Source organism: Solenopsis invicta, chromosome 14, assembly GCF_016802725.1.
Source record: "Solenopsis invicta isolate M01_SB chromosome 14, UNIL_Sinv_3.0, whole genome shotgun sequence".
NCBI lineage: Eukaryota > Metazoa > Arthropoda > Insecta > Hymenoptera > Formicidae > Solenopsis > Solenopsis invicta.
The window spans coordinates 12,399,107-12,412,636 of record NC_052677.1 but is presented as its reverse complement, the minus strand read 5'-3'; the positions used below and the strand labels follow the sequence as shown (position 1 = coordinate 12,412,636).

Here is a 13,530-nt window from a genome sequence, read left to right as displayed (position 1 = left end):
CGGTCGGTTAGGGACGGCGGAATGTCGTGGCGCGTCGCGACGCATTTCAACTCGCATCCTCATCGTCCCGTACGAGTTTTTGACGCGGGCGAGTGTTTCGTGGAGTGTCGGAAGTGAAGTAAATTGTCGGGCGTTCGTGCCAACGTTTGTCGTCAGTCGGATGCGATGCATTGTGCGAAGTTGTGTCGCGTTTAATCGTGCTTTAGCATCTTCTCCGCTGCCTCACATCCCGAGTTTTCGTTTCTATTACCAAGGAACAAGTAATTCGTAATCCCATTTCGCCTGAAACTCGACTACACATAACACTGCGGTTTTTAGCATCAGGAGATAGCATGAAATCGATATCGTAATGACAAAATTATTTGATAAATTAGTAAAATTAATAAATTAATTATTTATTAATTATAATAATTAAGTCTTTTGTTTTCTTTGTAACAACACGTGTGGAAAACAAATACATCATGACGCTAAAGTTTATTCCGCTGAAAACGGAAAAAAAGAAAACGGCGGTAATCGGCGGAATGAAGCCGCTACCAATCGCAAACGCTTCGCAATTTCGCAGTTTCGCCATTCCGCATCCCATATTGGCGATGGATAAGGAAGGGCGCGCGACTCCGGCTAGAGGGCGTCGGTGACGTAATTCAATAAAATGGGGCGGCGCGTCGACGGGCGGTGTTCGCGGAGCACGATCGCGGGCAATCGCGGGTGACGGACGGTCGACGTAGAACGACATACGGCGCGATGAGTTTGACAGCGACTGCGGCGGCGATCGACAACGAGTGACGCGCCTGCTCCTCCTCCTTCTCCACCTTCGATCCTCCTCCTCCTCCTCCTTCTCCGCTCCCGTTGCATCCAGGATTGTCGCGAGCAAAAAAAAATCGCGAGAGCGGCCGTTCGACATGACAGAGAGAGGGATAGAATTGAGGAGAGTCCCGTGACGAAACAGGTCTCGCCAGGCGTCTAGGTGGTTATTTATTATGGCAGAATGGATGCGCGTAAATTGCTATCGTTGCTGATACTCCTCCTGGCAGGTAAGGACTGATTCGCCGAGTAATAATCGCGAATGACAGAAAGAGAGAGGGAGAAAAAGGGGTTGATGGAAGAGAGAAAGAGAGAGATAGAGAAAGAGACGTGCTACCGTCAAGAAATAATACGCTCCGATCCATATCCGATGATCATGCGATCCGCGACCGGTTGGCAGGACGAATCGTTACGATTCAGGGTCGAGTTATGTAAAGAGGCTATCTCGCCGCTCTTCGTAACTCGCTGCACTGCTTCCTTCCGTTTCTATCGTTACCTGCGTCACTTGTCACCGCGCAAATAATGGCAGAGAATGGAACCACCTGCCGAGATGACAACGCGAGTCTTTATTTGTCGTACCTCCCCTCGCCGATTTTTTTTTTTTTTTTTCCAGAAATCTTAGAACGACGCGTTTTGGTCAAATCGTTGGACGATCCGGATTAACAGACCTATTCATTTTAATTACGTCTTGAAATAATACAAATGTACATTCACATTTTATATGAGGGAAGGCTGAAGAATATGAAAGTAGAGATTTTTATAATTTGTATAGTTTTTATATTTATATTTATGAATTAATGTTTATTCAGCTGGAATAGTTACTTATTGCACTGTATATTTGTGCTTGACTGAGCATTTCTTTCTATTAGATAATTAGTTATTTAAATATTAGACAATTAATATAAATTTATCTCTTTTCCTTAGATTGATAGCTGTTATTAATTTTTATCATTAATATATTTAATATTCGTGCAAGAGGCAAAATGTTAACAAATATCTGTGAACTTGCAGGATGGCAGGAAGTAGTGGCCATGCCGATGCGACACGTCGCTGTGGACGTGGGAAAGAGCCTGAAATTGGCCTGTTCCGAGGAGAGTGCCCTTCCACATATTGAGGAATCCAATGTAATGTGGATAAGGGAGGGACGGGAGGATGGACAGATTGAGCGGTTGAAAGTCGATCCGAATGGCATACTGGAGCTGTCAAATGTCAGCGTGGACGACGCCGGCAATTACTCGTGCACCTTGGACGACGATCTCGACGCTGTGAAAGCTAGAATCAGTGTGGAAGTCAAAAGTAGGTTGTAATTCTATACAATTTATAATCGCGTGTGATAGATATGACAGCGTTTTAGATTTTAAATGCAGTCAAAAATTTCAAGGAACAAAATAGCCAATGAGTAACACGAGTTTTAGATTCATTGGAAATTTTTAATGATTCAAGTTTTAAATTCGAGAATCTTATTCGTCATGTTTTAGGACGAAGAATCATCCGAGACATTGGAATAAGACCATAAACTATCTTAGCGTAACGTATCTTTTTTTGTCTGCAGCACCCCCTCCAGCCCTGCACAATGTATGGGTGAAGCCATCCACGATTTTGGCCAACATTCTCTGGGAGGTGGCTGGTACCGGCGGGTATCCTATCATAGACTTTACTGCCGAATACCGTTTGAAACCAGTTGTGGGTGAAGAACCAGAAGAATGGAAGCCGATTATTCCAACACACATTCCTCCAAATTCCGTAAATATCTCAATCTTAAGAGAGCATAATAGAGAATAGGGATGCTGAAAATCAAGACGAGATAACTCGATAATGTTATATAATACCGCTGTCATTGTAATAGCAATATTAATTTTTTTATCATAGTATCCACTTCAGTTTTAATTGTTCTTTGGATTATAAGAAATACTTTTAATATAACGTTACAGAGTTATTTCATCCCTTATATGAAGAAAGATTAATTAAATTAAGATTAACTAGACTAACGATTGTGTTTCATTGCTTTAAAGAGACAGATAGATGTGTATCATTTGGTGCCAAACACTACATACTCGTTCCGAGTGTGGGCAACCAATCAGTTGGGAAAAGGAGAGATCGTGGAGGTCGAGGGTCATACGCATTACAGTGTAGAAGAATTGGGTATTTTGTTGCAATTACTATTATATATAATTACTTTGGAACTCTTGTGTGGAGATTTTCTCATTGAGAAAATAAAATTCGTGACTGTATACAGATTTATAGCTGAAACTGTTGCCGCTAAATTAATGTGTAAATTAAAAAGAAAAAGATTAAAAAGTAGCTTTTTTATTAAATTTATTTGAATATCGAGACTATTCTAAAGCGAAATAAGAAATTAAAGTTGTTATAAATTCATTTTAATGAACGGCAATGGTTTTAGCATATTTTTCGTACACACACACACACAATGTAGAAATCAAAGCTATACCTTTCTGTTAAACGTTTTTTTGTACAGCCTCTGAACTAAGACTAACGCAACTTGATTATACGACTATAACTAATTTTCAGAGCTCGCCCGACATCTCTTAGCCGGCGTAGAGAATTTCGATACACGCGTCTGGGTGGCAGCCGTAGGTATTGTGATGGGCACACTTATGATTCTCGGTTTAGGTACATGTTACCTACTCTATCGCGAGTGCAAGGCACCCTGTAAGCATCCTATCTGATAACCTTACCGTAAGAGCTTCCGCTTCTACTCTATCTCTTTACTGCTGCTACTACTACTTCTTTCCGCTGGTGATGATCATTAATATTCATGGCCTCTCTAATAAGCACGATGCTCGAGAAAATCGTTTTCTCTCTCTCCATAGAAGCCTTCGTGCAAGTTAGCTGAATAACATACATCATACTCATTTAAACGAACAACTTGTTAGCATCTTAGCCGGCTAGCTCAATTATTTATGACCCTGTGATCTTTGGCTTCTCTCTATTACGCGACAGCCATGTTTTTCGAAATTATTAATACCTTTACAATATCTCTCGTTTCTGTATATTCTGAGCACCTTGCAAACTTTTCATTAGATTAAACATTTACCGTCAAATACGACAGCAATTAGCGAGGATGTCATCTCATCAGTTATATTAATATGACACTTTTCAAATTGCCGCACCAAACACTAACAACGAGCACAACACAAGTAAAACCAATATTTTTATCTTTTACGATATATGGCACTCATTGGAATGAAATCTCGAACTTCTCAATAGAATTTTCCTTCCGCAGATTTACTTATCTGGTTACTGAATACGAATATTTTCTATTATATCGATTAGATACCACTTATATGCTGTACATAATGTTAACGAGCCTGCCGATAATAATTTAGTGATGATGAATGAATAGAAAATATTATAATAGTCATAGAAAGCATTATGGTCTAGTTAAGTAATATCGATAAGATCTCTGGCATTATCGAGGTAGGTAGGTCAAAGGTAGCAGGTTCATTTGTCAGGCAAACGACGTCTTTCAATTTGGCATCGAAATCTGGTATTCTGTTATCTATTGATTGCATCGATAATCAGAAATGATCTAGGAAAACGGTAATACAAAATTTCGTGAGGCTTAAATGTTTTACAATACCTGACAAAGAAAAACCGGTGAAGGGAAAGGGTAGAAGCTAATAAGACCCGTGGCCTAGACTAATGAAAATTAATCTCCGTTCCGAAATTGCAGCGCAGCTGGAGGAGCAGGAAGTGATTGAGCTCGTTCCGAACATCATTCTGAATCCGGGATTTTTCGACGAGCGCACCGAGCACGTACCGCAGGACGAAAACTTCAACAATCAGACGACTACGCGCCTCAACAACAACAGCGTCGTGCAACCTAGACGGCTTTAGCGTTTTTTGTTTAGCTTAGACATTTTGCTCCGCTCCAAAGTGAGTAAATTGGACGCAGTTTTCCACGTCATCTCGAACGTAAGTAACCGAATTTATCGGAAAGGCCTCGAGTTTGTCTAAAAAAAAAAAAGTGAAAAGCAATGATCGACTTTGTCGATAGACTGTTAAATGCAAGACTCTTAACGATCATGGCGAAAAGAGAATAGCGTTTCAGGGAAATTTCGAAACGCTTTCGAGTTACCGAACCGTCGACAGCTCGGAGTATTTCGCTAGTTTCCTCGAGACTTCTCTTGCAATCGGAGATCGAAAGAAAGAGAGAGAGAGAGAACCGGCTTCTATTCTAAAATTTTCGTAGAGTCCATGTCTCTTTAATGTGATTTTAAGAATTCCCGTGGGAGATTTGTAGAAAATTGCTCCATTATTCTTGGAAGATTTACAAGGAATTTCAAGGATAAGGCATAAGTAGATTTTTATATGTGCAGTAATATAGAGAAGAAGGTAATTTAGATAGATTAAAGCTCATTTTTGAAAAATGCGGGAGATCTTCCCTTGTCAAAATATTATAATATTAAACGTAATAATATTAAATCATGATTTCAAACTTATAAAAACAAACGAGACTGTCGAAGCGGAAGGAATTGAAAAAAAAAAAGAAAATTAGGTTCTCGTTCTCGTTCGATCTCCGATGTTACAACGCAACAATGAAGTGTTCAAAACCAGAATGTAAGACTTCACGTCAGATTTCTTCGCGCGAGAGGAGGTAGTAGATTTTTTAGAGATGTTTACTGCAAGACGTTCTCTGTCTCCCTCGCGTATAGTTTCTTAATGAGACACACTCACAAATGATTGCTCAGTGATCGAGCTTAAGAGGAAGTGGAACTTCTGTGAGCCAAAAGAAATGTAGTAAGACTGTAACTCTAAGAGTATAATCTAAAAGAACTCTCGAAGTGAATCACATGTGATGATCGGACGATATTTAAAAGAAAAAGCATATGCATTTTGCGCTTGTTTACCTTTTTGGGAAATATAACGCAATGTGCTCAAATAGCATGCGAATATTGAGATTTTTTTAACATGCTCATTTACCATTTAAGCATATCGGATCGTACGTATATATATATACATATATACAGTATGACGAATTTACTGCCGTTTTAAGGTGTGCACAAGTCGTTGAAAGATCCTTCCTAGGAATCTCTGCGAGAGTCTCTTTCCGTTCTGTTATAGATTTATATATAGATACTTTCACTTCTTGCATTTCTGTAGTTATATTACTGTTCGTTATGTGCTCTTTGTGCGAAAAATCCCGTGAATTCGAAAAAATTTTCTAAGACGAGAGAAGAATATTTAATTTCTAATAGTTAGTGTATGAGCTATTGTTTTTACGTTAGAATTTGCCCGTAATACTTTTCACCATAATCCGCATGCGATCGTTTGAGGGATGCGCAATATCGCTTCGGCACACATCTGCACTATCTTATAATAACCATCACAACTACGTCTGTGACTCACCTACTCACACGTTGTTTCGTAAATAAAAAAAAAATCAAATTTTCCCAAACAGCGACTAATAAGGAAGGGGGGAAAAAAAGAAACGAACAGATAACTCTGCAAAGCACAAGTATCAGGTATAATGAACCGTAATGAGAAGAGATGCATGGCGTTCCACTTCGGTGGCACCGTTTTTTCCGACGATATTCGATCGATGTGTTTTCTAGTTGAGAAAGAAGTCCGCTTGTACCTTTCATTAGCAGTGTCGGAAAATGAGACGGTGGAGAAGTGGATCGCCCTGATACAGCAGCCTATAAGCGCCCGCGAGGAGTAACGTGCATTTTCTTTGCATCGCGTGCAATAATAAGATTTCAATAATCACTAGCACTTAATTATACATTTAACGTTTAAATAAGATGAGATAAAACACATTACTTATTTTGAATAACGCTATCGTACTAGACATGAATGAATCTCTACTCCAATTGAGCGACTGGACAGTCTGCAACACTGCGTCGGGACTACGTGTCTCGCGTGTATGCACGAGATTTCAATGTTAATGCTCGATGTGGCAGTTGACGGATGAATGTGATTTGATTTCTGCTAATGAAAACGAATGTTTGATGTAGAAGCAGCAGTCGATGAATACGTTGTTTCTGTATGTCCGTTATACTTTTCCCCCGTTGCTTTGATTTATCTGCACAGATTGTTTGTTAAAAGAAACGCAGCACTTTGTTTCCTGAGATGTTAGTTGAACGCTAATTTGTATATCGTTAGCTTTTTCCTAGATATGTTGAATTCTCGTAATTTGTATATAATTTGTAAAATTACTATAAATAATAATTTGACATTCCTGTTCTTTGTATCAGTGAGAGACAGTTTGATTAATTGAAATTATTAAATCCACTCAGAGAATAGTGGCACACATGTACACACAAATAAGTTTCAAGTCAACTGTAAAGTGACGAGATACTTTGATGCACGCAGGTTGTATAAAAATTGGTTGTGCGTTGTTACATTGAGGCTTTGGATTTGCTTCTCCTTTTAACACACATTCTTGAATACACATGCATGTGTGTGAAAGAATGGTGATATGAGAGTAAGCGAATCGACATTCAGCTTCGTACTATGCACTCTGTGTTGTGAATGGTATAGATATATATACATATAAGAAAATAATACAATAATAATTATAATAATGATATGAAGATATGTGTATATGTATACACACACACATATATATATATATATACATATATAATATATTTATATAACCGAGACATCATGCTATTTTAGGTATAAGTAAAGACAATTTTTTATATACATTACGATAATGCTGAAACCTGATGATAATATTTATCTATATGTCGATATATATACATATATATGTATATATAAAAAATATATAGACTTTATATTATAACGCGATACTACGTCTGGCTTTGCTAATCGACGAATCTCGCTCACGAAAGTTACTTATGTAGTGCATCCCTCCTTAATTTTTCATAGAAGAGTCGTATTATTTTTGTCTAGGACATAAAAAATGCAAACCGCATATATAACAATAATATATGTGTTTTAAACCAAAAATTATGATGATTTGGATTTTTAACACGATTATAGATCTGAGTTTTTATTATATATAATAATGATTATTTATGACTAATTATAAAATTGTCATCTGTAATTATATAGTTGATTATGATTAATTTCTTTTACGATTTACAAAGTATTGTGAATGAAGCTACTTGATTCTTTAACTAATACGACTCTTCAGATGTCCGACATTAGAAATTTTAGATGTAACCCTTTGCTTTTTATTAAATGTAATATTAAACATTCCTAATGCCTATAGCAAGAACTACTAAGGAGAGTCGTTTTGTCTCGGAGACAAAACGGCGCAGTAGTGTAATCCAACACAAATTATTCTTATAACTACTACTAAGCTGATAAAGATTGCGGTAAAAAACGTCGTGCGTCATGGAATTTCTGCCATTGTACTGTGTGGGGGGAATAGCATATCTACACACATAGAAAACGTATTCGTGTAATGGAGATTATTTTTTTTATATGGAAAACGCGTCCGTTACTAATTCTTATCACTATAGCAAGCGAGAAATGACATTCTGATGAATGAAGAATTAACACGTGCACCAATCGCGCTTTATATATATTTATATAGTAAATATATTTTCTATTCCTTTCTACAGTTTAGGATTGTATAAGAAAATCGCCGATGATAGATGAACGCGAGCAAAAAAAATGAACTGGGTCATGAATCGTAGATGTAGAGGGAAATACTTGATAAAATGATGAGATTATATAATTGCAAGTGTAAACATATACCTACAGTAATAATGGCAGATATTTTATATTCATATCATAAACACGGTAATAATCTATGTGCTGTTGTAGTCATTCCTGTAGATGCAATTCTCAATATATTTGTAATTATTAAGATGAGACATTGAAAGAACGCAATCCTGAGAGAATAACTTCTTACGATCTTCAGCTTTACTTTCAATTATTAATTCTTTTGTGTAGTATCTTTAATTTATATAACTATCATTAAACTTGGTAAAGAAAACATTCTTTTGATATCATACAAGACTCTGAAAACGAATATTTCTTTTCAAAAAGTACTAAAAATTTTTCTAACGTTGGGAAAAAATCAATTTGTGAGATCTTTTTCTAGATTTTTTTTTTTTTTTTAAGCAATGTGATTTCTTTCATTGATGTCTCATCTTAAATTTGTTTCTTTTTTTTCCTCTTTCTGTTACATCAACGCATTTTCATCCTCTTCCGCGAATAGTTCTCCCCGCTTCTCTAGAAATTCGTTTTTTATCAGTTAATCTGCGTACTATCGTTGCATCGCTTATATAACAGCACCGCCGCGTTAGATGTACGCGTGCACGATCAATCGTTCTCCTATATGCATAATTGCCCTCGGTATACCTCGATGATTAGTGCACTCTTTGATGAAAAACGTATATATTAAGCGAAGCACAATGCCAATAGAATAGTATGTTTATGGTTGCTAGTGCCACCATGTATCGTCCCCAACATACATATTTGCCTGCCTAATTACATCCCGACGTGCGATGAACATACGCGTGTGGTTTCTACAAGAAAAAAAAAGAGAAAAAAAAACGCTACGGCTTCTTCCATGATATGACAGAATGTACCGATAGTTTCATAGTATATAATTAATGTCGGATACTGAGTGTTTTCCTACTGTACAACTAGCGAACCTTCTTTGTTTCTTTTCGTGAAAATTATCACTTGCCGCATATCGTCGGCACGATACCATTTGTTAAGACCCTTTAAACGTTATATTTATGAAGACAACTGCGAAGAAGGGAAAGATGTGTTACAGCAAATAATATCGCAAATTATTTATGTCGTGAATGTGTAATTCGATTCGATTGGCAATAATTTGTTATGATTAGTGTATAACAAACTGTATTCGGGATCGGATTTTAGTATACATTCCGCAATGTAGGGAAAAAATTGTAGTTATAATTATGTATTATAATATTAATTCTGATTAATTCTAATTGATTCTGTAAATATAATTTTTTAAAACTGTAGTTCTATTTGCAACATTAAATTTATAATTTTTTAATTATAAATTTAATTATTTATAGTTATATGTAATTAATTTATGATTTTAACTAGTCAGCTTTTAAGTTTGTAACCATTTATCTTCTTTTTAAAATTCTGTTACTTTTTATTTCCTTTTATCCTCTGTAAAAAAAAAACCTTTTGTAAATTAAAACAGAAGCCATTAGAAAGCCTATGTATTTTGTAAATTCTTCGCTTTCTTGTTTTGTTGCATGTCTGTTGGATTTAAGATTTTTTTTTTAATCTGTGATGTAGGCAGTGAAGAAAAATCCGATCCTGAATGTATCACAGTGTACTCTTTCATAGTATTTAGATAATATCTTATAGAATTTTATTTTAGTACGGCGCTGTGAGATGGAGAATAGGGGCTATAAACGACCAAAAAAATAGTTTAGCTTTAATAAGTATACTTCTATTGTTACCAGTACTTGTTGTTTTTGTTTACTAGATCTTTTATCGTTTTTCTCGCGTATACACTCTGTTGCGTTTATGTATAACTTATTGTTTTCCTTCTTTTTGAATTGACCTGTATTATGTATTATATATTATTTTACTGTCAATAAATCTCAGTCAAATAGTACACATGCAATTAACGATAAGTTGTTATTGTTGTTTATTGGCGCAAAAACATTCTCTATGCAACGTCAAGAGTTCGTAAAAAAATTATGAGCAATTCGATAAATGCCTTTCAATAGTTTTACAAAGCATAACATGCTACTCAGAGATTAGATGAAGATAATTTTGTTATTTTATTGCATCTGTCTTTTTATTAACGATAAGAATGATGTTTATGAGATTGTTTCGTCAATTTTTTTTATACGGTTGATTAAAATGCGATGGCAATGAATACATTCCACCAAGTACAAAGTGCAATCTTAATTAAATGGGAATTATGTGGAAATGTAATGATATATTTACTAAATTAGACATATTGTTTTTTTTTTTTTTTCAAGGTAACATTTTACAAGATGAAAGTAATGGTTGTGCTTGAGTGCAATACCGTCATTGTCTAGATTATCACGGCAAATAACATCGTATATAGTCGCGCGCACGGCACAAGCGGGCCGAGGAGAGCATTACTAGGCACATATCAGCAAGACGTAATGGAAATTATCATAATTAGCGGCGCTCTGCACTCTGTATCTTTGTATCGATACCGTTTGCGATATTAGTGTAACATCGATATGTGTAATATCCGAATGTCATCAAGTTTCTTTTGTTAACATGAAATTAAACATTGAATTTCCTACGAGAAGCGAGTCTCTTTTTCATTTCTATAATCGCTAAATTACATCAATATCTATATTGTTTTGCGTTCATTGTTGTACAATCATATACTTGTCGTTTCCGCTTTTAGTGATAATTGCACCTATAGTTTTAGTCCGCGATCGCCAGGTTGTCACAATGGTTGTCTCAGTCTATAATAGTTTTACACATGAAATATCAATTAAGAAAAATTCCAGACTTATTTAAAGAATTTATTACAAATATTGATACAATAAATGTAACTGTCATTGATAACCGCAAGTAGTTGTTATTTCGCATGGTGGGATTGTTTTCAAAGAGCATTTGTGTTCATTTATGTATAAGAGAAAATTTTAATTTCTTCTCAGCTTTATTGGGAAGAAACATCGAACCTTCGAACAAATATCTATTTTTTCGCATTAACAGTCCAAGTCAAGCGAGACGTTACCCTAAAAGAAAGATTTTCTCGATTTTTGTGCAGAGTTTTTGCATCTCACTAGGTATCGTGTACTCCGCCGCTAGAATAGCGTTCGCCACAGCTATTGTCTCTTGAACCGATCGCGCCTTGATCCATATCCTACCGTTCATCCCGGCGGCGAGTTCATACATCTGATTCTGGCCAAGTAACTTGAACAACGGGCACTCTGGATTGAGCAACTTTCTCACGAGGCTCAGCGAACAGGTGAACATCATGCCATCCGAACTTAGCACACCCAGATCGTTCTCCTTGCCGTGTGAGTCCACGCATACCAATTCCGGCTCCATGTCTTTGCTGGCGACCAGTAGTTTGGCGTACACCAGATCACCGACCTGCACATCAGGCCGATTCTTCTTTGTGGCACCCTCGAAGGCTAGATAGGATAGTGTCGCCTGATCGCTCGCTCCGATGTCCACCTTGTAAATGTCACCGCTTTTCTGCGTCACTATGCCAATCACGTTTTCGCCGCGATTGGGAATATATCTGCGAGTAAAATAAAAGAATAATTCAAGATAGATCAATCGCGATTAGCATTTTCAAAAAAGGGCCAATTAACTCGAATTTAGTTCCAGTTTTTGCTAGAGTTGCAGAATTGAATTACATGTGTATTTAACACAGAATAATAGAAAGGAATATGTATACAATAATTGAGATAAAACCATGATTCGCATAACACTGCTAAATAGAGGAGAGCTAAAGAATGGAGCTGGATTTCAGCTTAATAATATTTCTTATGTGATTTTATACACATCTTCTAGTTCTTCAAACTATGCTGCTATTTTCGTTTTTGAAAAATAGTTCTTAAATTGAACCAGAATAGTAATATCATAATATTAAATTAATAATTTAATAATACTGATGCTGATAAGCATCATTGTAATTACATTGATGGTAAAATAAACACATTAAGATACTGCAAAGAGCTTATTGTAAAAAATACCTCACAGCTAAAATTTGATTATCAATTTAATATTATAATAGTCCGGTTCAATTTAAGAACTGTGTTTGAAGACTGAAAGTAATGTAAAAGAAAATGTATACAAAATCATACGAGAAATATTCGTAAGTACTAAGTCCTGCTCTGATTGTTGACCTTTTCTCCATTTAATTGTGGAACGCATATATTTTGTAAATATAAAGTTCTAGAAGTTGACATTTGTAACACAGCTACTGAAGCTTGGTCTGTGACACTCATTTAATTTAGGCTGACTAAACAGCACCAATTGATATTTCAATAAACCAAACTGACCTAACTAGTATAAAAAAGAATAAATGCCAAGTCTTTATTTTGATAATAATAGTAATTCATAATTTATAACAAAATCTAAATTTATGATAACTGACAAACCGTTAATTATAAATTTTGAATTATTGGTGGAAATTAATGAGTGCCTCTTAATCAAACAGACCTAACTCTAGAAAGATAATGAATACGAGTGTGATTACAAGGAGCCGCTTTCCCTTTCGTCTTCATCCCGATAATCAATACGAGGAAATCGGTGTCTTATCAGAATCTATCAGTTTTTCTCGGGGGCAGGAGAGGATGATACCGGCACGCGTAGTATTATGATTCGGAACACAAGTCTGAAAACATCTTGGACGGCGACATTCCGTACCGTTTCTGATAGCAATCTACGTAATAGACGGCCGGCTCGCGTTTTCTCAGGACACCCGCCTTGCAGACGAGCACGGTATCGCCCTCGCGGCGTAGTCCAGGACCCAGGATCACGACCTCCTTCTCGTTTCCCCGTTCCTTCTTGACCGGTACGACGATACTCAGTTTGTCACCCGGCATCACTACGTCGCCCACGCTGACCTCCATCCCGAGGAAAGAGTGCGAGAGAAAAAAGTCTTTCAGAGTTTTTTAGCTCATTCCGCACACCACAACTTTCTTGAAGCTCCACTGCGTGTTGGCCTAACCTAAAAACTGCCGCACGGCGACCACGTGCAGCCGGTCTCGAGAGACGTTAGATAGGCATCGCCATCGCATGCAGAAATGTCAAGGTTGAAACGATGTCTCACAATTGAAATGA

At 36.6% G+C, this 13,530-nt stretch overlaps 2 protein-coding genes across 3 annotated transcripts; one reads left to right on the top strand and one right to left on the bottom strand.

Moving 5' to 3' along the window:
• Positions 1-655: 655 nt before the first annotated feature.
• Positions 656-10,354, top strand: LOC105194058 (protein sidekick). Of its 2 annotated transcripts, none has more exons than XM_011158779.3 (6): positions 656-1,031; positions 1,813-2,097; positions 2,354-2,544; positions 2,814-2,943; positions 3,331-3,471; positions 4,501-10,354. In XM_011158779.3, exons 1-6 carry the CDS (start codon positions 986-988, stop codon positions 4,521-4,523), a joined length of 816 nt encoding a protein of 271 aa, XP_011157081.1. In that variant the 5' UTR covers positions 656-985; the 3' UTR covers positions 4,524-10,354. The 2 variants fall into 2 exon arrangements, with proteins under 2 accessions (XP_011157081.1, XP_011157080.1); XM_011158778.3 differs by having other exon boundaries at positions 4,496-10,354.
• Positions 10,355-10,708: 354 nt separating this feature from the next.
• LOC105194055 (exosome complex component RRP40) lies at positions 10,709-13,407 on the bottom strand. Its single transcript, XM_011158773.3, has 2 exons — positions 13,114-13,407; positions 10,709-11,980 (listed from the first exon to the last, which is right to left on the bottom strand). Exons 1-2 carry the CDS (start codon positions 13,317-13,319, stop codon positions 11,464-11,466), a joined length of 723 nt encoding a protein of 240 aa, XP_011157075.1. The 5' UTR covers positions 13,320-13,407; the 3' UTR covers positions 10,709-11,463.
• Between the last annotated feature and the right edge of the window lie 123 nt (positions 13,408-13,530).